At 39.2% G+C, this 26,921-nt stretch overlaps 1 protein-coding gene across 4 annotated transcripts; it reads left to right on the plus strand.

Annotated features, from left to right (window-relative positions):
• The first annotated feature begins 479 nt into the window (after positions 1-479).
• Positions 480-23,620, plus strand: MSL3 (MSL complex subunit 3). 4 transcript variants are annotated; one of them, XM_063126378.1, is made up of 13 exons: positions 480-609; positions 3,033-3,115; positions 5,785-5,880; positions 6,363-6,464; positions 7,378-7,465; positions 8,681-8,803; positions 9,702-9,862; positions 13,153-13,311; positions 13,576-13,838; positions 16,269-16,378; positions 17,800-17,899; positions 19,547-19,631; positions 21,364-23,620. In XM_063126378.1, exons 1-13 carry the CDS (start codon positions 511-513, stop codon positions 21,461-21,463), a joined length of 1,569 nt encoding a protein of 522 aa, XP_062982448.1. In that variant the 5' UTR covers positions 480-510; the 3' UTR covers positions 21,464-23,620. The 4 variants fall into 4 exon arrangements, with proteins under 4 accessions (XP_062982448.1, XP_062982447.1, XP_062982449.1 ...); XM_063126377.1 differs by having other exon boundaries at positions 6,363-6,460; positions 7,371-7,465; XM_063126379.1 differs by having other exon boundaries at positions 6,363-6,460; positions 7,371-7,465; positions 17,800-17,839.
• The last annotated feature ends 3,301 nt before the right edge of the window (positions 23,621-26,921 follow it).

The raw sequence follows: 26,921 nt of genomic DNA on the forward strand, positions 1-26,921 counted from the left end.
GGTCTTAAACCACGGCTTTAACCACAGCGGATAAGGCAAAAAGCTTAAGTCACCGTGGTTAAAGGTGTCTTCTGAACAGGGCCATAGTGACCCAATAAGCTCCATCTCCCCAGCCTTAGTCAAACACTCTAACCCTTAGTAGTATGCCGTCTAGCATGGGACTGAAGTAAGGCTAGAATCAAGGTTGCAACGCCGAGTACACTCGGAGGAAGTAAGTCCCATTGAAAATCACTGGACCTTACTTCCGAATAAATAGGCGTAGGACAGGGCTGCACGTACATAAAGCCTAGCAGCCTGTGAAGACACTCCAGCCTTTTACCTCAGCAAAGCTTTGTCAGGCGAGCAGGCTAGACTGACAGAACCCCGGCTCTCTCTTCCCCCCACCCCCGTGTGCGTGTTTTCTTTTTCCTCGCGGACTGATTAAAAGGAGGGGGCGGAGCGAGCCGTCCTCAATCCTCCCCCGCCCTCGTGTTGGGGCGTGGCTGTTCTTCCTTTCGCCATGATGAACAAATGACCTCGCGGGGAATGAAATTTAAATTCCACAAAGGCGAGAAAGTTCTCTGCTTTGAGCCGGACCCGACCAAGGCGAAGGTGCTTTATGATGCCAAGGTGGGGATTCCTCCGCCGAGAGCGCGCGCGAGATCCGTCCGTCCAACTGCCGCCTCTTAACGGAAGCGGCCTCCTTCTCGCGGGCGCTTCCGGGTGTTGTTTCTGTCGGTCTAGGTGGGCGGCTGGCGCTGTTGGCTTGCGTACCTCCCCCCTGCCAGACCCTCTGAAGGGAGTTACGGGGACAGGGAAGCAGCCACTGCCTGCGTCGTTTTCCCCTCAAAAAAATAAATAAGGGGTGGTGTCGTCGTCGTCGTCGCGGGATGATATTTTTAAAACGGTTTGCCGAGCTGGTGCCTCAGTTCTGAGGCAGGGGCTGCACCCCAGATAGACTGTTAGGTGAGGGAGGAGGCGGCACGGGGCGAAGGGGAGCAAAATAGGACCTCCTCTTCCTTCCTCTTTCCAATCTCCTCGTATTCGATGCATCTCCAGGAGGGTCGCCAACGCCCTCGCGTCTGTGCCTTTAAGCGCGGTGGGATCTGCGCTTACACGGTGGCCATGGGTGTACACACGTGACCGATTAGTGAGCACTGACAACACGATATGCGTGTAACCCCCTTGGTAAGCTGGTCGTCTGTATTTGTCTTGCCAAGTGGTGAGGGGAATTGTACCCGACCCTTGGATGTCTGATGAAGTGCAGAGTGCGATAAGATTTACCTCTCCGCTTCATAGGACATTGCAGACAGCCCCGTTTATTGCACACTATTAGTATCCGTCATCTGTACTCGCACAATATTTTCAGCACCACCTGCTAATCTAGTTATTGATAAAAGTACAAGGCAAGGTTTGTTCTTTCCTGCTTGATTGCCAAGCCCAACTTCCTTTGCTTGCTGGTTCAGTTGACAGCTTTTCTATACAAGGAAAGAACCTTTCCAACTATTTCACACCCATTTTCCCTACAGGAAAAAAAAAGGTTTATTTTGGGAATGAAGTAAATGATTACTATAATTCTGTGTTCATTTACTTGGAATAATTTATTCATAAGTTAATTTTAAAAAAAACGTTATGTGGAAATCACTTTCATACAGTAGAAGGCAGCCCTTGTTTAGTTTATGCACATATGTAATACATTAAGTACAAAAGCAGTGGAAAGTATGTTAGGCTGAAAAATATAAATGCCTGATCACAGCATTTTGTAATGTTTGAAATACACCTGAGTTTCGTAAACAAATAGGTAATGCAAACCACCAGCATTTTAGCTTGGATAGATTTGTTTCATATAAATTGAAATAAAGGTGTTTTGTGCACCACCACTCCCATTGAAAAAAAGTTCTTGAATACAAGAAGGACACATTATAAATGGTCTGGAAAAGTTATCTGTTTATATAAAAGGATTTTATAAAAGGATTCTCCTTTTAAGAATAAGTATAGGTAGGCCTTTAGAGTTAGCCTTATTTATGTTTTTATAAATATAACTGAAAAGGTACACTGTATGCCAAGCTGAATTGGTAAGATATGTCTGTGAGGGCTTTTTGCCAACATAGAACTATATTCTGAAAGCCTTTTCAATTTAAGCTGTTTTTTGAAGACTGAAGTTAAAGGTTTAGGATTTCAAATAATATATTTGACTAAGCATATTCGAAACTATTTAGGATAGTTTGAAAAAGTATTATGTGGCTCAGGATTACAGTTTAATGCTGAATATTTTTGTGAACCGCCCAGAGAGCTCCGGCTATTGGGCGGTATAGAAATGTAATAAATAAATAAATAAATATACTAATTTAAAATTCATTTGTATGTACCCTAGATTAACTCCGCCTTCACCTCATTTTTCAAAACATACTTATGTAGCCAAATTTTGTGCATATTTATTTGGAAGTAAGTTTCAAATGTGTTTAAGATTGCAACATTAAACTCTAATCAAATAACTGGAGGAAAATGATACTGGTATATACATCTGAATTAGTGCTACTCACTTTTTACATGAAGTATCTAAGAAAATTTGGCTGGGCTTCTAATTCTGCTTGGGGAATGCAAGACCAGTTTCTTTCTTAGGGTGAGCTAGAAATCCAGTCTTCAAAGGCTTGTAACAAGTAGTAATCCATTCTCAAAACAAATCCGTATTTTTAAAAGGTGACCACTAAATTTGTGGCTACTTGGTATTCTTGATATGGTTCCACCCCCACCCCCTTTGGGATTATAAAGTCTGGAAGAAGTGAATATCAAGGCTCAGTTCAGTTTTGTTACATATATTGGCAATGTGATCTGATGGTTTTAAAAATGCAAGTGCTTAATTCCTTTCTGAAACAGGAATACCATTGCTTCTAAATGTGTTATGGCTTGTCAGTCTCCAAACTAAGTAATTTAAGGCATTACTCCTAAATTACTGGGCTACAATGCAATATATTGTGAAAATGTGTTGATAATTTGAATATTTTGCAGAAACTAATGTTTATGTAATCATGCATAAATGTTTCTTATTTCAGATCGTTGACATTGTTATTGGAAAGGATGAGAAAGGAAGAAAGATTCCAGAATATCTGATCCATTTTAATGGTTGGAACAGAAGGTGAAACACATGTAGCACATTGTGTATATGCTCCTAATTCATGAAAATACTCTGAAAACGAAGTGCTAACCATCCACCATGTACTTGTAATGACCATTTTATGAAACTAAGGCACTATTTTTAAGCATACTTACTTTGAAGTGAGTGCCATTAAAATAGGGCTGACCCCTGAGTAAAGATGTTCATGATTAGATTGTGTGGACCACCTTCAGTGAAATAGTAAGCATGTGGATTCAACTATTTCATTCAATATTTTGTGAATCCGCTAATCTGGAGTTTGAGATTAATCTAGAAATGTCTGCATGATATCACCAATTTGGATATCTGAATGCTTTTTTAATAATAACAATAACAACTATAATAACAGCTAACTCTCACTAGACTTTTCCATATTACCTCACTAGATGTCTGCAGGTATTCTGTTTTGTCCCCCATGCTATTTAACATATACATGAAACTGTTGGGGGAGGTTATTTGGAGTTTTGGGGTGCGGTGCCACCAGTACGCTGATGACACCCATCTCTACTACTTCTTTCCACCCAATTCCAAGGAAGCTGTTTCTGTGCTAAACTGGTGTCTGTTGGCAGTAATGGATTGGATGAGGGCGAACAAATTGAAGCTTAATCCAGACAAGACAGAGGTGCTCCTGGTCAGTCGAAAGGCAGATCAGGGAACAGGGATTCAGCTTGTGCTGGATGGGGTTACACTTCCCCTGAAGACACAGGTCCGCAGCTTGGGTGTACTTTTGGATTCAGCCCTGAGCCTGGATGCCCAGGTTTCGGTGGTGGCCAGGAGTGCATTTGCACAGTTAAAGCTAGTGCACCAGCTGCACCCATTCCTTGAGAAGTCGGACTTGGCAACGGTGACACATGCCTTAGTTACATCCTGATTGTAACACCCTCTATGTGGGGCTGCATTTAAAGAGTGTTTGTAAACTTCAGCTGGTTCAAAGAGCTGCAGCCAGATTGTTGACTAAGGCTGGTAACAAGGAGCATACAACTCCCCTGTTAAAACAGCTCCACTGGCTTCCAGTCTGTTTCCGGGCACCATTCAAAGTGCTGGTTATGACCTATAAAGCCCTATATGGCTTGGGTCCAGGTTATCTGAAATACCATATTCTCCCTTATGAACCTGCCCATGCTTTGAGATCTTCTGGGGAAGCCCATCTTTCAGTCCCACCATCTTCACAGGCACACCTGGTGGGAACATAGGAGAGGACCTTCTTGGTGGCTACTCCAGTGCTCTGGAACTCTCTTCCCAGGGAAGCTAGACTGGCTCCCTCCTTGATGTGCTTTCGGAAGCAGGCAAAAACTTCTTTGTTCCGGCAGGCTTTTGGCAAATAATCTGGGCCTCCGTCTATGTTAAGGACTTTTAAAATTGTCATATATTTAAAATGTTTAATGTTTTAATATTGTAATATATTTAATATATTTTTAATTTTTGTATATTTTCATAGGTTTTAAAATGCATGTTTTAAATTTTGTAAGGTAGTATTGGGCAAAAGGCAGGAATACAAATAAATATAATACCGTATTTCTTTTATTGTAAGAAGCCATCGATTGTAAGACGCACACTAATTTCAATACCACCAACAGAAAAAAAAACACCTAAGACACACCCGCAATTCTAAGACATACCCCATTTTTAGAGATGTTTAGATGGGGAAAAAAGTGTGTCTTAGAATCGAAGAAATAGGGTAATAATAATTCCTGATTATGTGAACGAGTCATCATAAAGAGCCGCTTTGTCATAAGGAGGGTGTGCCTTTGCAATATAATCTGCTTACTACAGTTGAGTTGTCTGTTGAGAGCCCTTGTCAAGTCCATCACCTGCCATGTATACATGGCACTTTAGACAAGTGTTTCCTCTGGCTTTCTTTGATGTTTTCTTCTGGTGGCCAGCAATATAAGCCTGGAGGTTCTGTTCCCTTTTCCTTTCCTGGTTGCTAACATCAGATAAAAGGTTACTCAGGGAAGAAGACCTGAGACCATAAATCTTATGCAAGAATGTAAATATGTATTTTTGAAATATTGATTTTCAGGGTCTCTTACACATCAAAAGATGTGATAAATATAAATATTGTCAGAGAAAATATAAACAGCAATAAGAACACAGTTTAATAATTAGTCTGGGAAAATAATAAGGCTTCAACTAGCTCTGAAAAGATTGCAAAGTAGGTGCCATCGAGGAAAAAATATCCACAAACAGATGCTAAACTGGGCTACTGAGAAGCCTTTCTCAGCCTGGAGAAGAGCTTCCAATGATCTCAGTGCATGGGCAGACTGATATGGAGACATGTTCTTTTAGGCACCCTGGTCTAAAACTAGGCATGGCTTTAAGGATAAACAATAGCACTTCAAATTGTGCTCAGATGCAGACTCAGCAAACACTCCCCCCACCCCACCCCAAAACACCCATTCAGTCTATGTTGATGCTGCAGCTGGTTAAACACTGCTGGAGAGACCAATCTTTCCCAGCAAGCCAGATTGGCATCCTTCAGAATCAATTTGAGGATGTTTGTTTTATTATGGACTGACTTGGAATTATGCGTATTAGTGATCCATCAAAGCCTTACTTACTACACTACATTAAACTTACAGTTTCTTGCTTTTTCTTTTTATTCTTTTGGGGTTCTTTATTCTCCCCCCCCCCCCCCCCCCAATACTCAGCTGGGACAGATGGGCAGCCGAGGATCATGTTCTTCGTGACACTGATGAAAACCGCAGATTACAGCGTAAATTGGCAAGAAAAGCTGTGGCTCGCATGTAAGGATCAAATATAGTTGGCTTCATTTATTAAATGTCTTATATTTTAACTCAGGATTGTGCTCTAGTAGTAGCATTTCTATTAAATACACATATTATTTTTATATATAATTGTGGCTTTACTTTTGCTGAGAGAAATGTTGTAGTACACTCTTAAATGATTTCCCCTGTTTTGCTGAACTTTTTTAGTATCTAGTGTTCCTAGCACCCTAAAATAATTCAGTTCACACAATGATGAAACTCATGGATGGGAGTCCGTTGGAATTGTAAAAATTAGCGGGTTACCAGGCAGTCAGCAGATGTGTGGAGACGGGCTTACCCTTGCCTCGCCCTGTGCTCTTCTAGAAGAAACCACCTCTCCCACCCTACCTCTTCCTTTTCATATACTACTTTTATTAAAATGGAATGTAGATAGTTCCTTTTAACGAAAAGTAACAAAATAATAGTTGTCTGAATGGTAGGCCTTCCTATATCTCCTTTAGGAGAAGAAAGGGAAAGAAAGGGCGTTGCAGATTGCCTGGTGTTGATTCTGTATTGAAGATCCTTCCACCTGAAGAGAATGAGAAGAGCAGTGAAAACTGTAAGTTGGCTATTATTTGATGTTTGTGCTGCCTGTTTAAATATTGATATATCCAATTAAGAATGAAGTAGATAAGGTCCCTGGTTCTAAAGAGCTTACAACTTTAAGGGGATGTTGAGGAAAATAACTGAAGGTCCAGAGAAGAGAAGTTAGAAGGCAAGAATGTGAGCAAATATATCATGTGAATCTGTCTACATTGCATCTTATTTTCTTAGCTTTACAATTGAATGGTTGAACATCACTTGTAAGTCTTATGTTCAGGAAGTCTTGAAATATACTTTGAGTTGTGTTGTGTGTTGTTTTTTATCGAAGTTATGATGATGTATTTGGAGAGAAGTGTCTTCTGTAAGGCGTTTTGCAGTATTTCTGTACTCAAATTCTAGAAGTGAATATATTTAGAATGAGTTCGGAACCATAGCATTAAAGCAACATTAAAATGTACACTTTTTGGTGATAAATAATGGCAATTGGGAAATTTTACCATAAATTGCTGTACTTGTTTTGCTGCGGTAGTCTCAGAACCCTTTAGAATATCAGTTGGGGTATTGCCCAACACAATATTCCTGATGAAATCAATTCAGATTCTGTATAGAGAACTTCAGCTATTGAGCAGTATAGAAATGCAATAAATAAATAAGTTTTAACTACTGAAGTGTCAAAATAATGAGCACTTCAGTTGCTGTTGTCGCTGATATTGAAAAGTCTACAGATTTTGTGTTTAAATTATGATTCATTTCTGCTTTATTCCATAGTGAACATGTTCCCTTCACTTAATTGGTCAAAAGGCAGCCTGATAACTTCTTTAAAATATGCAGACAAATCTAGTTTTGAGGATACATGCCTTTTGTCAAATGAAGTGAGTGGGTAACAGTTAAATGTCAAAGGTAACTAATTTTTTATTCTTATACAGCTATAAGTAGTTCTTCTTCTTCTGATGACAATGATGAAGGCACAGATGAGGAAATAAAGAGTGAAGAAAGTGATCTTGATGAGAAGATAGAAATGGTATGTCCATACGAACTGTCTTGACCCTATTTACAAATAAATGAAATGTCATAAAACAGTTCATCAGCAATTTTCAAAAAGTTCTAGGTACAAATGGTGGTGATAACTATTTATTTCTAAAAGTGATTGGGCCTGTTCAGAAGACACCTTAAACCCTGCTGGTTAAGTCTTTTGGTTAAGCAGCAGGGTTTAAGGTGTTTTGTGCAATGAGTTTTGCTAAACCCTGCTCACTCACTAACCACTGTCAGACTGGCTCTAACTCTGGCTTAAAGTGTTGTGGCTTGTGGTTAGTGCTAACCCCAGAGAACCACAGTTTTGCTAACCACAGTGCCTGAAGTGTCATCTGAACAGGACTATTGTATAATGAAGCTCTGTAAACTGTGGAAAAATGGAATATAGTAAGTCTTGTAGAATAAGTTTTGTCTGACCACACTTGAGACAGAAGACAACTGCAAGCTTTAAACAGGACTTTTACCTAATGCTGGGCCTGTTCAGAAGACACCTTAAACCATGGCATTAACCATAGTGGTTAAGCCGGAAAGCCAGGCTGTGTTCAGAAGACATTTTAAACCATGGCTTTAACCATGGTGAATAAGGCTTTTTGCTTTATTCACTGTAGTTCTGAATGGGGCTGTTAACAGGCATCTTCTTGTTACAACTAGAACAGGCAAAGTAAAGGAGAAAGTGAACCCAAATCCAGCCCCCTTCCCCTGCTTCCTCCATACATTAACCATTTAGTGGCTTTTCACTCAGCTATTTTCTCCTTCATACAGTAGATTTAGCTAATAGTTGTTGCTTATTCCAGTAATAAGTATCCTGTGTTTCTTATAGCTCGAATATCTCAGAAGACCGTATGACTACATAATTGATTTTTTGTATTTCACCAAGTAAAGGGGTGGTAGTAGATGTTTTTGAAAAGATATTGGGTAGTATCCAGACAGTCATGCTTAGAGTAGACCCATTGAAAACAATAAGACTTAATTTAGCCGTGGCTAGCTTAAATCCTATAAATTTCAGTGGGTCTAGTTTAAGGAAAGCTAAGTTGGGATACAATCCATTATACATTATATTAACACATGTTTAAGGACGTATGCAGTTGTCAATGGCGTATAACATCATTGTACATTGTACAACATTTCTAATGTTCTTCTCTGTTTAATGTATCTCAGCTAAAATGTATGAAAATAATTTAAAATCTTATACATATTACTACAGAAAGAAGAGCAAGAAACTCATACTAAAAGGGACATGGAAGAAAGAGCAATAAGCATTGAAATTCCTGATATCTTGAAGAAGAAACTTGAAGAAGATTGTTACTATATTAACCGGAGAAAACGGGTATGAATAACTTAGATAAATGATGGTTGAAAGCTTTTATGCCAAATTCTTGTATGCAGAAGGTAACACCATTTTTACAATCTACTCCAAAGTAATCCCCAATGTGAATGAGGTTATGTATGGACTAAAGAAATAGACTACCACATGACACTGTTCATGCAAATAAGTTTGTGTTGTTAAGCTCTAGAATTCTGAACACCAGTCATCGATGAGCAAGCAATAACCAAAGTGGAAAGTGAATCAGCTGCTTTAATTCTTCAAATTGTTTTTAGTGTAAGAAGGGAATCCCTATAATGTGTTGAACGTTAAATAATTTGGGATATAGTTCTATGCATGTTTAGACAAAAGAAAAGTCTTACACCTCCCATCATCATCCTCCAGCCAGCTATCTTTGAAATTGCTGACACTTAATGGCAATGTACTTGTTTAGCAAACTGCATGCAGTGAGTAATTGTAAGCAGAGACATTGGGCTTCGGCATTTACTGTGTTGTCTCTATGACACAGGTCTGTAGTGCTACATGTTTATTCCCAATAACATGCAATTTTTACCCTGTCCCTCTGGGATGGGCATTAAACTGTGTGTTTAGAACCTGTCACTTTCTGTCCCAGTCATAGAAACTATGCAGCAAGTGCATGGATACAAGGGGTTAGGGTGGGTTTTATTTGTGTGCATTAGGTACCTATTCTTGGAGCTTCTGTGATTGCTTCCCCATCTAAACAAGTTTGAATACAAATTTCTCTACTCTAGCTTATTTTTCTGAATTCAGCCTTGTCTGCATAAGCACAAAGTGTGTATTTGAAAACAATGGCGCTAAACAGAAAGGTTATATGCCATGAACCTGTTTATTGTTGCATAAATTTCTTCAATTTGACACCTGATTTGTCTCTCTTAACCAGTTGGTGAAACTACCATGTCAGACAAATATAATAACCATCTTGGAATCATATGTGAAGCATTTTGCCATTAATGCAGCATTTTCAGCCAATGAAAGATCACGACACCATCAAATGACTTCACACACCAACCTGAATCTGCACTATGTTCCACCAGAAAAAAAGTAAGCAAACATTACTTTAATTTTTTGTGTCTAAAACAACTGTTTGAAATTAAGGGCTATGTTTCCAAAGAGTATAAGTTTCCTTTATTATAAATGAGCTGATATGCCCAGCGTTGCTCAGGTCCTTGAATAGGTTTATTTGAGAAATAATATCGCTGCAACATATTCATCTTTAAGGAGGGGGCAGGCGGGAGAGAAAGAGCTGTGTTATCCCAGCAACCTCATTGTGGTGCCCGGGCCCTTTGCCAAGACTGCCTCAATCTATGCTGACAAAACAGCAATATCAGGATGGGGTGCCTTTGAGCATGTGCAGAGTTTGCCCTCTCAAAGTCACACTGTTGAATTAGCATCGCAAATGGACTCAACCCATTTACATGTGCTGTTCCCTTTAAGTGTAACTGGGTTGATTGCTCTAGACAGACCTTAGGAGAATGGGTTGTGAAAGGCATACAGGCCACGCATCGTGCACTCACAATGGCTGCCAAAGGCCACTAAGTCTGGCCTCCTGCCCAAGGTGTGCGGGGAGTTGTAGGCATAAGCCTAGATTTTTTTAAAAAAAATCTGTAAAAATACTTAAACCTAAAATTGTGGGTTGTTGTTTTTTTTAGATTTTTCTGGTACATTGTACAGCCAGAACTATCAGCATGCCAAATTTCAAGTTTCTAACTCATCTGGAAGTGGGTAAACATTTTTGGACATACAAACCTACGCATATACTTTCAGCTTTATAGGTATAGGTGAGCATATAATCAATAATTTTGCCTGTGAAGATAAAATTAAAGGCTAACACAATGAGCTGATTCACATGATCACCTCAGTCCACCATGGCTCATTTAAGCCATGGTTGGCTGCATTGGAGGCCGCTGACTATTTTAAATATTCAACTCCTGGTGGGGGTTGCCTTGTTGGTTGTGTCATCTGAATCTGGGCAGCAAGGATTGTTTGAGGGTTAAACAATATTCAAAATGGCCAATGTCACATGCTGTAACCCGCCATGGCTTAAGCCACGGTGGGCTGCAGTTATCAAGCAAACTCAGTCACTACAGCAAATGTTACTACTTTATAATCCAAAATTAAAATGGGCTCTTTTTGAGTTATCAAAGGAGCATTCCTCACTTGGACTATGAATTATTTAGGTTTTGGGGGTGTAGTTTAATGAGTTTATTGACAGTTCTTGTTTGGGCAGTAAAAACAAGGTGTTTTCAATGCAGAGGCTTTTGGTGGCTTCTTAAAATTGGCATCTCATATTATGTACCTGAGCACAAGTTCCAAAAGTTGTCTTCTAGAAGACACCTTCAGGAAACACAAGTAAAATACTTTCTCTGTATAACTTGTCACACTTTCCCCATATAACTTGTATTAATATAATAGGCATAGTGAAAACATTGGGAAATGCCATGGATTTAAATCTTCACTGATTTCTTTGATTTAAAGGGTATGTTTTGGAGAAGTGTTAGTTGATTTGGTTTGTATGAAGTTAGATTATCTAAATGCATCAATAGTATCCAACTTAGTGGGGGTGGGGGTTATAAGATGACTTCCCACATTAGATCACTTGCAAAAGAAATTTCATATTCTGAAACATTTCCTAGTATAATATGCAATCAGTTCTTAGTGGAACTGTCAAATTTATGTGCACGTTTTTATAAAGACACATGATGGTTCAAATGCTGTTAGCCCAAACTCTAAACTAAAGTTGCTCTCCCCACCCCCCCAGTATTGTTTAACTAGTCACCAGACTCTACTTGCTTGGCTGACACTTGCCAGCAGTCTACAGCTCATGCTATGAGAATTCCTCACATCCTTCATAAGCTTTACTTTGATCTCCTCGCCCTCCTCAGATTTCTTGACACAACTTTCCCTCAAATCTGTGTATTTTAGGGTATGTTCTATTCTGCCTCTTTCCTTCAGCAACCATTTTTCTGATCCCTCTTATAATTCCAGCTTCCCAGACACCAGCCTCCCTGGTTCCACAGAACCTCCACTCGCTATCCTTCTTGTCACCATGACACACCATTTTACAAAGAATCCTTTCACTTGGGGAAAGGATGAGGTAAAGGGGATGTTAATGCATATGGTCCACACAGTGTAGGTAATGTGCTTCTACACACTGTCACATGTTACATATGCTGTGAGTTCTTAGAGTGCTGGGCCAATGAAAGTATAGCCACAGAATGTTGGGAAAGGGCTGAAGAAACGTCAGTTGGTGATAGAGGAAGGGGAGCTCAGGAGAAAGAGCTGAAAGGACACTAGAGGGAGAAGAGAGAAAAATTCTTACATCACATGTTTTCTACCTAAAACGTCAAGAAATTGTAAACAGTCTTTTAAAAAAGAACATATTTTTGTTTGTTTTCACCTTTACTGGTTTATTTGTAGTACACTTATTTTAAAAATGTGAAGTTGTTCAAGTTGCAAGGGAAATGGGCAAACATATTTTCATCCAATCAGACTAATACCCTCACCCCACCCCCCCATAGTGACATGGGATTTTCACTAGTATGATACTGCTTCTATTTTGGTATTAACTACCTCTGTTTTGGAGAGATGCATTTCTTGTGCCTCTAACTTTCTGTGGTCAGCATCTTTCCTGTACAGCTCAGGCAATGCGTGAGGAGTCGCAAACATTTATTACCTATCACTTTTCAGCCTGTTGTATTTTGCTTTTGGCTGTAGAAACCCTTGGCTTCCAAACAAAATTCCTTACGTGCCAGGCTCAACATCTTCATTCACCACCGTGAATATTGGTCAACTGTGACAAGCTGGGGGGGGGTGGTCAGCACTGCATTCCCAAGGTGGTTGTAGTACCTCCAATGTGCAGAACACTTTGTTCTCCAGCTTTATGCATTGGGGCTTGTCCATTCCATACTGTGCTTTGGAGAAACTCTGAGTAACTCAAACATTAGTGCAACATATGTTCCAGCCATTCTCTAAGCTGGGTGGTATAGGGGAATTGTCCTTTACCTCGTGCTGTGCTTTAGAGGTAATCCATGCATCTGCTAATGCCCAGTGAAGCCTTTGGGTATAAAGCTTGGTGATTACACATTTTAGCTGGCAACAAGGTGTGACAAAACATATGGACCTCTTATGTATTTGAAGAAAGGCAATTTCCATGAGTGTTCACTCCTTTGTGTTAAAAGCTATATGTTCACTTTGTCATTTCTACTAAAAGGGCGTTGTTCTGTTTAGCTCTGCAAAAGGAAAGTTCTTCATCTACCTTATAAAATATTAACATAAACCTAACTTGTTAATTTTAGAAATATTTATCCATTTCTTTTGTATTCTTTTTCTAGTGTTGAATTATGTAAAGAAATGGTGGATGGGCTAAGAATAACCTTTGACTTCACTCTTCCACTGATTCTGTTGTATCCCTATGAACAAGCACAATTTAAGAAGGTGACTTCCTCCAAATTTTTTCTCCCAATCAAAGAAAGTGTAGCAAACTCTAACAGGTGGGTTTGGTGCTGTCACTTTAATATTTTGTGTAAGTTTTTAAACAGATGTTGGAAATGCAGTGCTATTATCTTTTAGTCTTAAACTGTTGGGTGTGATCATTCATTTGGTGTCAAATATATAGGCTAAGAGCAAGTAGAAGGAAGAAATGTTAATAAACATGAAAACTGCTTAGTTGCTGTAAAATGTTTTTCTTTGCATAACTCATTGTGACTTAAGTAACTGCTTTTCATCCTAGTGCACTTTATTTTCTCTTTTGGCAGAAATCAGGAAGAGCTTTCCCCAAGTCCACCTCTTCTAAATCCATCAACTCCACAATCCACAGATAGCCAGACTGTAACAGGAGAACCTGCAACACCTAAACGCCGAAAAACTGAACCTGAAATACTGCAGTCTCTAAGGCGTTCTACACGTCACACATCCAATTGTGATAGGTTGTCAGAAAGTAGTGCTTCACCACAGCCCAAACGACGGAATATTGAGGCTCCTACTTCAATGCCAAAATTGTTTTTGCACCTTGAAAAGAGTAAGGTGGTTGTGGCAAGATAGAGAATGTAGGGGAAGGGGCTTAGAATTTTGTTGTAAGCATTTTCTAATTACTAGATGCCTTTTAAGAAATGGGGAGGGGCATTTGACTATTCTGGTTGGATTTATATGCTATAGTAGTGAAAGAAGTGTAGATAATGTTAGCAGCTGAACACTTTTTCCCAGGCAGGTAGCAGATACCGTAAGCCTGCATGCGTACAACTTAAGCGGCATCTCCACCATTCCCTGCCCAAATAGGCTTATGGAAAGTTGACAATAACGCCTTGAAAAGGTATTGGATTGGATCCAGTGTCTGTTCAGAGTTAGGTATGACTAATAAGTCCCATTGATTCCAAAGAGTCTGCTAAGTATGACTAAGAATGGATCCAAGCCAATGACTGGGTTTGCACACCATTTATTTATTTATTTATTTATTTATTTATTTATTTATTTATATAGCACCATCAATGTACATGGTGCTGTACAGAGTAAAACAGTAAATAGCAAGACCCTGCCACATAGGCTTACATTCTAATAACATTCTAATACCATGACAACCCACCATGGGCAACCAGTTGTGGTTGTTTTTCATGTCATCCAAACCTGTTTTATTCTCTATGGGGTGGCTTATTTTTCACAAACAAGTAACACAAGAGAGACCATGGCTTGTTACAGGATTGTTCGTACCCGTGGTGGGTTGTCATATTGTCCGAACCTGGGAGAACAACATTTTTTATCATGGGTTGCTGCAATCGGCTACAGAGCCTGTGCCACTCGCGCTTTGTGATCTTGCCAGTGACTTCCTTCCACTGATGCCAAAATGGCACCTTGGAAGGACTGTTACTTATTCCCCAGTTTTTTAAAAAACAAAAATTTGGTGCCTCAGAAATGTGTAAATGGATATTGCCAGTGTTTCATAAGTGCACACTTACTGATATGTGTAGTCTTGCCTGGTCAATTTACTTGTATGTTTCAGCTGTCAAAGAGAGTTCCAAAGTGGAGTAGGCAACATACAAAGGAATTGACAAGACGAGGTTGCATATAGGGTAATATAATTGCTGAGGATCAGGGAAGAAATACTAGCAAGAGAAAGGAGGGACTCGGTAGCACAATTTGGAAGCAGCCAAAATGGTGGTGGTGGGGGAACGCAAAGGAGAAGTGCACCAAATGGAGGGGGAGGGACGCACAATATCTTCCCCTTGGCAATGTGATCCTTTCGCTTCTAAGTGTTTTCAGCACTTCCCCCACTCACGAGCTAGTCCAGAAAGGGGAGAGACACCCCACCCCCCATTTCGTGGCTCCTTTTCGGAACAGTTACCGCTGCAGTTACTGTGCTTCAGCAATGTGCGAAAAAATTCCCTGACAGTTCATTAAAAAAAAAACAAGGTTGGCTTGAATGGGGCTTCATTGGGGTGTAAATACTGCTCATACAGAAGCCCCATTTGCTCTGTCCTGTTCTACCACCCTCTAAGGGTTTTTTTTAAATGAAAATATGTAGGAGATATTTTCACAATTGAGTGCTGGTTAGTAAGTGGAAGGGAAATGTACGCAAATCTAAATCCTGTGAAGTAAATGGAGAGGAAATTTGTGCATCTGCATTAACTGCTCCATTACTGCAGGTGCACAGATTTCACCTGCATTTACTGCCAGGGAGATTTGTGCACAGTAACTGCTCTGGCTGGGTGGGGACATTTTTCTGTCTAAGCATTCATAGGTTTGCACCCTTATACTAACAACTTGCCAAAATCATCAAACATTTTTCTGTGTAACAAAATTGCATGCGTGTTGAATTTGCTCCTGGCTGATAGCAAAATGTTTTCAGTATCGATATTGATGTCCTGAGCAATGGGAGCGAGGACAGAGGGCCCTCACTATTTAGCTACTCTAAATATTGGTTAAAGGCCACAGTTTGCCCACTGCTCATATTCAATTTTATATAGTAAGAGTGCCTAAATATTTGGAATATTTAGTGAATATTGGTAAACTTATTCAATGCAAAGTTAAGCTATATTCTCATATAGTCCACCTTAAATTATGTTTCTATGGTACTTTGGTTAATAACTTAATGTCTAATCTAATTGTGAAAGTTTTTTCTGAAGTTCCTTTTTTTTCAGCAACAGGCTTGCTATTTAGTAGTTATGTGCCAGATAAGAGTCTCAGGTAAGAAGTGTACTGGGCTATATCGTGTTCACTTGAAAACAATTTCTTTCTGGCCACCTGGAAAGAATTGAGGCTTTCCACGATGTGGCCTGGGAGAGATACCATAGCCAAATACCATAGCTAGATTCCTGTCAGTGTAAGAGGTTTCCCTGTAGTGTTATGATCAAAGAGTTCCTGGGGAACTTGTTTACAGCAGGAGGAAACCTCTCATAGCTGAATTCTTAAGTTTTAGTCACAGTGTATAAAATAATGTCCTGCTTTTCTTTTGAAGAAACTCCTGTCCACAGTGGGTCATCATCGCCCATTACATTGACTCCTAGCAAAGAAGGCAGTGCAGTATTTGCTGGTTTTGAAGGCAGAAGAAACAATGAATTAAATGAGGTACACTCATATAGGGCAAGAGCTTGGATTCAAAGAACTGTGACATTTATTTCTGTGAACCTTTTTAATAGACTCTGAGAAAAATAACAACAGCCCACTATATTGCTTGGCAAACTGCTACTGTATGCAGCTGTGAAGAATATCAAAAGCCTTTTGAGATGGGAAGGATTTTGGGGAAATGATTTTGAGAAAAAATCAGAAATTCCACTGGGCTTGGGCAAGTCCCTTGCGTGCGTTTAAGCAGCTCTTTGGATCATTGCCTAGATACCTAGAAGATAGAAGGCTGTCAAATATCTCTGGTTAAGAAGATATTGCATTTTTTTCTAGATCTTATGATATTATTGCCCCCATTTCACCATTAAAAAGTATCTTGGAAAGAACCTACTTGATTTCTAAGCTTGACTACAAAATTATGAGGACACAATCTAGCAGATATTAGCTGTGACTGAAGTCATATTCTGCTGTATTCAATGAGATTTATTTGTGACTAGCTTTTGCTGGATTTTGCCTGTAGTAACTTAAAACACCATTATAACGAGTAAACTGTTATGAAGCTAATAGGGCATGATGTTGCACATCATATATTGCAAAGATTAAAATCAAAGATTTGGTGAATTCTGTTACATGTTCAAATTTATTTTGAATTCTGTAAGTGTAATAATAGGTATTCAGCTGGTACAAATTGTGGCCGCTCTAGTACTGGTAAGTGCTAACCTTCCAGAATATTTGATAGCTATATTGTGCCAGATGCCAGTGCATTTCCAGGCCCAATTTAATGTACTGGTATTGGCCTTCAAAGCCCTAAACAGTTTGGGTCCTGTTTACTTGAAAGATTGCATTTGCCTTTCATTTGCCTTTGAGATCAGCATCGGAGACCCTGCTTGTGTGCCTGCCTGACAAAGCAATTAGCCTGGCAGGCGCAAGGGATAACGCCTTCTCAGTAGCGGCCTGTGTATGTGGAACTTGTGTTATGATTGATGTCTGTCCTGGTTACAAAGCCTTTATGCAGGCCCTAAAGACTTACCAGTATACCTTGGCCTATAATTGAATTTGGACTTCATTGGGTTCTGTTGTGTATATAATGTTGCCTGCCTTAATTGTTAATTTTGATTTCATTGATTTGTTATTGTTTTATTGTGTTCTGTATCTAAATTTGTGTATGCTTCCTTGGGAGGGCAGTTTAGCAATCTTTTAAATAACTTAAATAATGAATCATAAAAATTGTTTATAGCTTTAAAAATAGTTGTGCTGGAAACAATTTGTGCAGGACTATTCAAAGTATCCCCCCCCTCCCAAATACAACAGTTTCAACATGTAGTTTGCTAAAATACTGACACGATCTTAAAATATGACACCTCTTGGGATAGTACTGTTGATTATGCCTTCATGTATTCTTAATTTTATTCCAATTTTATGTTTAGGTGTTGTCATGGAAACTCATGCCTGAGAACTACCCCCCAGGTGATCAGCCGCCACCACCTTCTTACATTTATGGATCTCAGCATTTGCTGCGCATGTTTGGTAAAAGACAATTTTGTTTTTGAACATTTAAAATGATTTTTTATCCTAACTCATTCAGCAGATTTGATATATATATTTACTTGGCAGTAAATATTACTTTGCCCAATGGGGCTAATTCCCTAAGTAAGTGTGCATAGGAATATAGTGGTAACAGTCTTTCTAATCTCTTAATTCTTAAGAGATACTCAGTTTCTCTTCAGAAGATCTTCTATGTCCAAATATATACTTGATCTACTCTACTCTGTGTCTCTGGTGTGAGTATATAGTTTTTCTGTTTAAAGTTTGGGTATCTTGAGTCATGTTAGTATTAGAGCTTTGATAATAGGGTGACATAGAAATGTAATTAATTAATATTCAATTACTCTATAACAGCTTATTTTAAAGCATACAGTTTATTCAGAGTACACTCTTAATTTGAGAAGTGCTGTTATTTCGATCCTTTGAGTTTCTATGATTGGTAAAAAGCGGGGATGGGGATGGGATACAATGACTACTATTTTAAACACCGTATCTCTATTTGGTCTCTAAGCCAACTGAATGAGCAATCATATGTTCCCTAGACAATGTCCGAGGCGCCACAGGATTGTTTGGTTTTCTCGTTTTGAGCTTGTAGATAGGGCTCCAAGTTGGGAGCTAGGAAACCATGCTCCCTGCCCATACCCCTCATAGTCAGCACTGAGAGAAATTTGTTCGCAAAACAGAGTGTGGAGATGGGGAAAAGGAGGTGTCCCCAGGAGTGGGGAGGGGAGGAGACTATGGATGTGAGAATAAGAGCTGTCCCCAACCTCCTTCCATCCCCCTCCCTGAAGGCTTTGCTAGATGGGCAAAATCACCCATCTAGCTAAAATATAGAGCAGGAGGCACGAGATGCTTCCCACTCTGCATAGGGTACTCTTAAGCCTCCAAGTTCAGCCAGGACACATCCTATAGGATTGCTTTAGTATTGTGGCAGCATAGGCCATTGCTAATGCACCTGAAACAGTCACTGTCACAGCTTCAAATTGGAAGAGAAGGTATTTGGGAGGTGAGTTGAGCTGCGTTTTGATCACCATGCACACCATGAAGCCAATTATCAATACAACTCTAGTATTTTGTATTAAAGTAGGTGCTGTCACTCAATTCAAGCAAGTTGATTAATTGACAAACTCAGATGACTACTCAATTATGTTGACTATAAATTTGCATATAGGAAAAAACTATTTTTGAAGCAACAGGTGTACTTCGTTTTTAGACAGTGCACTAGACAGAGGCATATTAAGACAGAATGTCTTTTCCATGTGGCAGAAGGAAATGCCTCTATTTTAAATGGGAGCTGCTATCTTCATTTTAGGTACTTCTATTTGTAGCAGTTCTTCCTTTCTCTCCATGTTGATGTAATCTAACCAATATATGAAATTATTAGCCCCAAATGGTGTATAAAAGGATTGTCCTCTAATGGACGGCATAGCAGGCTGAATTATCTTGAGCAAAACCATTTATGTTATGAACCACAAGCCATTCTGTGTGATCTAGAAGGTCAAGATGTAAGCATGTTTGGGTAAATTTGAAGAAACTGCCAGAATATTCTGTGTTCATATGAAATATTGCCTTTAATAGCTGGAAAAGCAACTAAGATTAATAAAGATATACCTTGTTTTGCTTTTACAGTGAAGCTTCCAGAGATACTGGGAAAGATGAGCTTTTCTGACAAAAACCTAAAGGCATTAGTGAAGCACTTTGAATTGTTCCTAAGGTAATGACACTGTTTGAATGCCTGAAAATCTACAAACCTAAACATTCAAGGGCAATTGGTAACTTCAAGAAGAGCCATTTTAACAAAGGGAGAATTCTGTTCTATGTGACCATTTTACTCTGCTGGTAGGAGAAAAGTAGAAGATTCTACCCAAGAAGTTTTAGTTTCTATAAAGTACTTCCCTTTAACATTTTGAACATCTCATAAGGAGGGAATAAAAATTAACCTAGTTTGTACATCATGGCAACCCAGGGTTTTTTAAACCTAGGATTACTGTGAACAAGCAAGCTTGTTGGTTGGAGAGACAAGCCAGAGATTTTGGTTTGGATGTCCCGGGGTTGTTTGGCCACTCCCACTGGCAGAACAAGCCAAGTGGGAGTGCTCAAGCTGCATGAACTAGCACACTGGCATGTTCACAGTAGACCAGGTTTTTTTTTTTTAAAAAAAAGTTGTGTGTGAGCCAGGCCATTGTGTTACTGACTTGTGTTGTTAAGAGGGTGCTTGTGTGCCTCTTCCTTGGAGAAATGCATATGATGCTCACACACCAAACCACAGAGGAAATTGCCTTTTTTCTGTGTTGCATGGAAAAGAGGGAATCTGCTCAAACAGATCCATCGGCACTATATTATGTCCAAAATTATCCTTATGATCCAATTTTGATACACCGGTGCTTAAGATCTAGTATATCGTTTTCCATGCAATGTTCTCACAGTTGGCATGCAAGATTAGTAATTTGTTCATTATGTGTAGCACTGAATTCATGCTTCTATCAAGTGGAATATAACTGCAAAAGGACTGACTTTACCAGTCTTCTGATTATAGTTTGCAACTAGACTATTTGTAGGAGGTGCAAGCATTCTGTCATTTGACTTGCAGTAATGATCTATGACCACTAGCCTGTATCAGTATGCAGTTAATATAGTGGCAGATGTATTGGCTATAGCATATGAATGAGAGGCTACTTTTAATTAAGAAATTGTTAAGAATGTTTTAAATAGTGTAGAAGAAATATTTTATTGTGAATTGGGAAACAAAAGTAGTCTCAAATATTTTTAAATGAGAGCTGATATAAAATCTGTTCCAAAGCCTTATTTTTATTACTTCTGAGTTTAAGAAGGGTACTTCAACCGATAAGGTGTGGCAGAAGCAGAGCCTAACTGAGCCTATTGAAAAGTAAGCCCCATTAAGTTCAATTGTGTATAGGATTGCAGCCTAAATTTATTTCGAATGTTAACAAGTTCTTGGTTTTTTAGTTTCACTTGTGGCTTCCAGTAATGACAACTCAGTAGTTCAGTCCATTTAATAAACCCCCTAAAACTTGGTTGCTGGACAAGGGATACAAAATATTTCATTATTGGAACTCCAATATTTCATTTGGAATATAATTCTGTATTCTACTGTTCCATCCTTTAACATGTTTTGTTTAATGACTTTTTGAAATATAGTAATAAAGCTGTAAAACCTTGATGGTGTGATTTTCATATTTATTTATTTAGAGTATTTTTATCCCACACCTCAGCCCAAAAGGCTTCTGTAGCGGCTTACAATTGATCAGTATGAAGACAGTCCCTGCCCTCAGGCTTACATTCTAGAAAAGACATGAAACACAAGGAAAAGGGGATGGGGAGGGAAGAGGGAAAATATTGGATATTTTTAAAATGCTGCCTATGTAGGGGCTAGGAAGTGTCAGAAACTACAAAACAAATAATCATGCATATTCTGCTTTTTTTAGGTTTTTAGCAGAATACCATGACGACTTCTTCCCAGAGTCAGCTTATGTAGCTGCCTGTGAGGCCTACTATAGCACAAAGAATCCACGTGCCATCTACTGAAGCTATTTAAATGGATATAGTCAACTATACATACTCCGTGACTGCTGCTTTACTGCACTACTTCAGGATCAAGAGAGAAATTGAATTGTATCATTCTAATATCACAAAGGGAGTTTCTCCAACATTGTCATTCTTTTGACACAAGAGAATGGCATTTCATTTCAGAGTTATGCTGACATTGCATCCTGGAGCTAGATAACCTTCACTGCTAGATAAATGAAGCTCTGCATTCAATTGACTGCTAATGCATAGAACTGCATACAAATAAAGTGAGGAAAAAAGGAGTAAGTGCATTAGAAACAGACTTTAAGAGCTAATCATCTGATGTTCCACTTCAGCATAAGCTTGCTTCAGCTTGAACTCTCAGAACATCACCTGCATTTAAGGAGAATGTAGGAGTGGCATTATACACGTTTTTCACTTTTGGAATTCATATTTTATTACATAAAACTATTATAACAAATTGATCTTTATAGAAGAAAGAATATGCAACCTGTGTTAGCATGACCTCTTCCTCAAACTTTACAGTGGTTTGGGGTGGGGAAGAGAATCCAGAATTGCTTTTGAGGAATGCATTTGCCTTTTCTCCCCATAGTAAATGTGTTTGTCAGTGCTTGAATAGCTTTGATTGGATTAATGCATCCCATACACCATTTGAATTACTTTGGTGGTATTTTTTGTTTTGTTTTTTGGGTGGGTTTTTTTTGTAATCAGTTTTAAGAACAGCATGTACTTGTTGGTTTTGGGAATGAAACAAGCCAAAGTGGCAATCACTTTGGCAAGAGTTCTGAAAAAGAACAGTGACTGCTATCAAATGTAGATTTTGTTTTGTTTAGACTAATTTAGGAATGCAAAGACATGTATGTAAAGAACTGGACACATTTTTGCCTCTGGTTTGATCTTAACATGACTATGTTGTCTAAACCAACTAGATTTTCTTCCATGTACTAGGCAGACTTAAATAACAGAAGTAGAATTTAATGTCCACGCCTAAAAAAAATAGTTTGCTATTTTTGGTGCTAGATTTGAGGATAAACATGAGTGTTTTTCTGACCACAGGACCTAAAAACTTTTTAAGGATTTTGGTCTTGGATTTGAAGCTTTGAAATGAGACAAGCGTTTGTTATTGTTGGTGTAAAAGATTGTTTGTGCAAATAGTTAAATATTAATGAGTTATTTAATATAGAAAAGTGATGAAACTTGATCCTTAATTTCTTCCATTGTGTTTCAGTACATTGTATGCCAAATACTTTGTCTTGCATCTAAACAATGCATAGAAATAAAAAGGAAGGCTTGTAGTTGCATTGAAGCATTCCAGTGTAAATGCTGTAACAAAGCTCTGATATGTTTGGGAACACAAAATATGTTTTGTGTGTGTGTGTTTAATCTGCGAATGCAGTATTGATACTTAAGAAACTGTATTCTGGATACTTCAGTCAAAGATCTAGTCAATCAGATGTGCATGTTTTAACTATAGTGCAAGTATACATAACTAAAGCCTTTACTGAATTAAACGTTGCACAAGAATGGGAGGTGTTTATCTCTTCCCCCCCCTTCCATTTGTGCAGCTGGCCTCTTGAAGTTGCTATGCTGACAAAAATGACTGCATTCATCCCTAATGAAGCAGCCAATTAACACTTAAGTTCTTCTGCATAGCTGTTCATCTGAGTAAGTATGTGATGGTGTATAGAAAATAAGTTCAGCTTGGTAAGCTATCTTACTTTCACATTCCTGTATTTCACATCATTAAATACCAGAATTTTTGAAAGACTACCTTTGAGTGCAAAATACCAAATAGAACCCTTCTAGTAATGCAAAAATGCATAACCATATTTGTGAGATACTTGTGTCACCAAAGCTTGTGTTTCTGTGCTGGTGCCATTTCTAGAACAACTTTCTGGAGGGCAAGATAAACTGGAGCAAGGTTGTTTCTCTTAAGCTTGTATTGCTAGGGGGCTACAGAATGTTAATATTGTCATTGATTTCCTCTATCTGGCAATTAGTCCTTCCTTCCTTCTAATATATGCTGTTTGTGTGGTGATTGTAGTGTACAGACTAGCTTCTGCAGTGTTGAAGAAAATAGGAGTAGACAGTCGGACATCAATTATGAAGTCCCAGTTGCTTAGGAGCCTGCAAATAAATACCTCTTGAACCTGATTCGTGAATTTCCAAATGGTGAAACAACCCCAACACAGAACATTATTTATTATTATTATTATTTATTTATATAGCACCATCAATGTACATGGTGCTGTACAGATTACACAGTAAATAGCAAGACCCTGCCGCATAGGCTTACAGTCTAATAAAGTACTGGCATCAATCTAGCACTCATCCATCTTGTAATGGTGAAGGCCCTGACATCTAGTCCATAAAATTCCACCTATGAAGGTATCAAAGGTACTTAGAATGTTTGGTTTCCTAGCCTGAATCTTTCGTATGGGGGACTATATTGAATTGTAATACCAGTATACTTTTGAATCATTGGAAAAATGAAGTTAATGAAAGAATAATAATCTGGGGGTTATAATATATATTGCTACCTTACATGTAAAGATTTGAGTGTATAAATATTAAGTCTGTGTATTTAGGGTCTCAGTTGTAATTAAATTCTAGTAGAATCTTCCATTTCTTTTTGACTTAGTTGTAGTGTCTAGGTTATGCTAAAACTGCATGCCTCTTTGCTGAATAAAGAACAATAGGCCTGGCCTGACTCATCCTGACACCTCAAGTGAGGCAGCCATTCTGCCCCTGGCATTGGTGCTGTGCTGCCCTGCTTCTGGAGGGTGGCAGCGGCACCTCCTCCTCCTCCTCCTCCCATCCCTCCCTACCAGGATCTCTCCCAATATTTTGGCCAACTCTACCAGGAGCTCCCCACTGCTGGGAAAGAAGATGGAAGAGGGAGGCTGGCCCATGAGCAGGGAGGTGGGTGGGTACCAGAGGAGGAGGAGGGGTGATGCAAGGGAGAAAGACAGTGGCTGGCTGCCCAGCCGGCTGGGCAGGCAGCAGTGATGGGCCTTTTGGGTGAGGAGAGCGGTGCCACTTCCCATTCCACACTGCCTCATGTGCCCATATCAGGCCACATCATTGTAGGGCAAGCCCTGATTCCAAGATGCCCTAATTACTAGAAAAATCTAAAAGGTCGACATTTCTCCACCATATGGAGAGCTATGGTCTCCTGCCCAGACCATCATCAAGCGGTGTATTGTCTGTGCTGATTAGCAGAGATCCCCAGAGTTTTTGAGCTTTTCTACATTCATTCTATGTTTGGTTTTGTCACAGGATTGAGAGCTGAGTTCTGCTTTTCCACTACATAATCTCTAGGTCATACTGTGCTATGATGCAATTACACAAGTAGGAAAATATGTTTCCTTTCCTTTCAGAAATAATAGTTCATTTCCCCCGCTCTAAAACAAGACATGGGAAAGTGCTCTTAAAAAACACATGAAACTGGGGAGGAGCAGTCATAAGGTTTTCTAAAGAACCCATAAACATCTCTGAATAAGGAATTATGAGCACACAATAACTGCCTTGTGCAGAAAAAAATCCCAAAAGAGCTTTTCCCAGCTCAGTATATGGTGATGCCTGGGTCCTATGACAGGCAAAGCATGCAGTCTATCATTCAGCTGTGGTCCCTCCCCAAAACAGGGGGCTCAAACTGTTACTTCTCCCCCAAAGTTACCCCCACACTAGCTGAGAAATGAAATGCCGTAGACCCATAGTCGAAATGTCCATATGACTAGTCTGAAAAGGGATATTTGTACATCTTCAAAACAGGTATCCCAATAGTTAAAGTACTTCTAGGCCACCCAGAAAGCTAAAATCTGGTACGTACATGATACAAAGCACTCTGCAGACTTTCTAGTAAATCTCTCCCTAAAAATGGAGGGCGGGGGAGAGAAGAGAAAGAAGTGGATGCTGAAATGGTTAAAGTAATCAGGCCATCAAAAAGGCAGAAATTTGTGAGTGCATAGCCCACAATATGCTAGCTGCCAGGGAAGTTTGAAAATTGGATATTTTTGCCCAAACTATGGGACATGAAGTTAATCTCATAAGAGAAACTAGCATTCTAGCACAAATTAAGTCTGACTATATTGGGCAGAATATTGTTGGGTTTTTCCATTGGTTATTCACATACTTCAATCAGACCCCCTTTTTGAAAGAGGTAAAACTGAGGCCAGTTTACGCCAAGCAGGATATAAGACTATGAAAGCGGTTTGAAAACAGTATCTGGAATGTGTCCTGGTCCCCAACAGTTGTCAGTGCACAATACCTATAAAGTAGATACTGCCTGAGTGGCAACTACTATGCACTACTATATTTGAAGAATCCAAGCTTAATTTTATTAGTGTTAAAGAAAAGCTCAGTAGCTTGCTGACAGCAACCAACCACACAACTTTTAAATATAACAACTGATGTCTTTCCGGGAGTGTAGATTCACTTCTAGCCATATACAATATACTGTCAATTTGAGTAATTTCAGATACTTTGTGGGCCTATAGCTATTAATGGACTTCAAGATCACCAGTGTGATAAATAATTCATCCATGAGTCATTTTTACTGCATCTTCATTTTTCATACTTCATTTCTCTTCAGTGATGGTATCAGATCTAAACATCTGCTTTAAATCTAGGCTTTTCAGAGCCATAGCTTTTCACAACATACATGGATCTTACTCCACATAGAAATGTAATGTATATGCTTGCTGTGAAAAATATATATGAGGTCTTCTTTGTAAGAAGTTTTTCACATTTAACATGAATTTGAAATGGTGGGCCGCTGACTTGTGTGACCATCCCAGCCTTCCCAAACGTTCCGCCCTCTAGATATTTTGGACTTCATCTCCCATCAGCCCCAGGCAGAATGGCCAATGATCAGGCATACTGAGAGTTGTAGTCCAGAATATCTGGAGGTCACCGGGTTGGCGAAGGATGAACCATAGGATGCTACAGATCCAATTATATTAGTATGACTCCTCAGAGAGCCTAATCCATTTCAGTCTGTGCCTCATCCTCCACTCTGTCTTACGACTCTCGCCATGCAGACCTGTCTCATGACTTCAGTGTCAAGTCAGTTCCCTCCACCTTTTTCCACCTTTTTTCTTTTCTTCTTTTTGTAACATCTTGCCTGATAGGAGATCTGGAGATGGCAAAAGTTGGCCCACAATTTTGTGCATTTTGCTTGCTCCTAGTAACCAATGTAGCTTAATGTGTTATATGCATTAACAAAGTAGTTTGTGTCACTGAGTATGATTGTGGTGGGTGGTGGGGTGGATGGAAAGAAAGACAGTGCAGTAAAGTTTCCTCAGTGTCACAAAGAAGGGGAACTAATGTCAGTCACCTATTAGCTTGGAAGATCTTCATAAGAAATAGCTGGCAGTGAGATGGCATCAGTTAGAGATAGGTTAAAGGATAGATGTTTTCTAAACTCTGCACCTCTTACCTTCCAGTGTCTGTT

The sequence above is a fragment of the Elgaria multicarinata genome, chromosome 5, assembly GCF_023053635.1.
Source record: "Elgaria multicarinata webbii isolate HBS135686 ecotype San Diego chromosome 5, rElgMul1.1.pri, whole genome shotgun sequence".
NCBI classification, from domain to species: Eukaryota; Metazoa; Chordata; class Lepidosauria; order Squamata; family Anguidae; genus Elgaria; species Elgaria multicarinata.

Bases quoted from the DNA above. Each gene is read 5' to 3' on its own strand.
- MSL3 (XM_063126377.1), top strand. From the start codon at position 511: ATGACCTCGCGGGGAATGAAATTTAAATTCCACAAAGGCGAGAAAGTT. The intron at 7,466-8,680 runs GTATGTCCATAC...ATATTACTACAG, and splicing joins TTGATGAGAAGATAGAAATG to AAAGAAGAGCAAGAAACTCA. The intron at 16,379-17,799 runs GTACACTCATAT...TTTTATGTTTAG, and splicing joins GAAACAATGAATTAAATGAG to GTGTTGTCATGGAAACTCAT.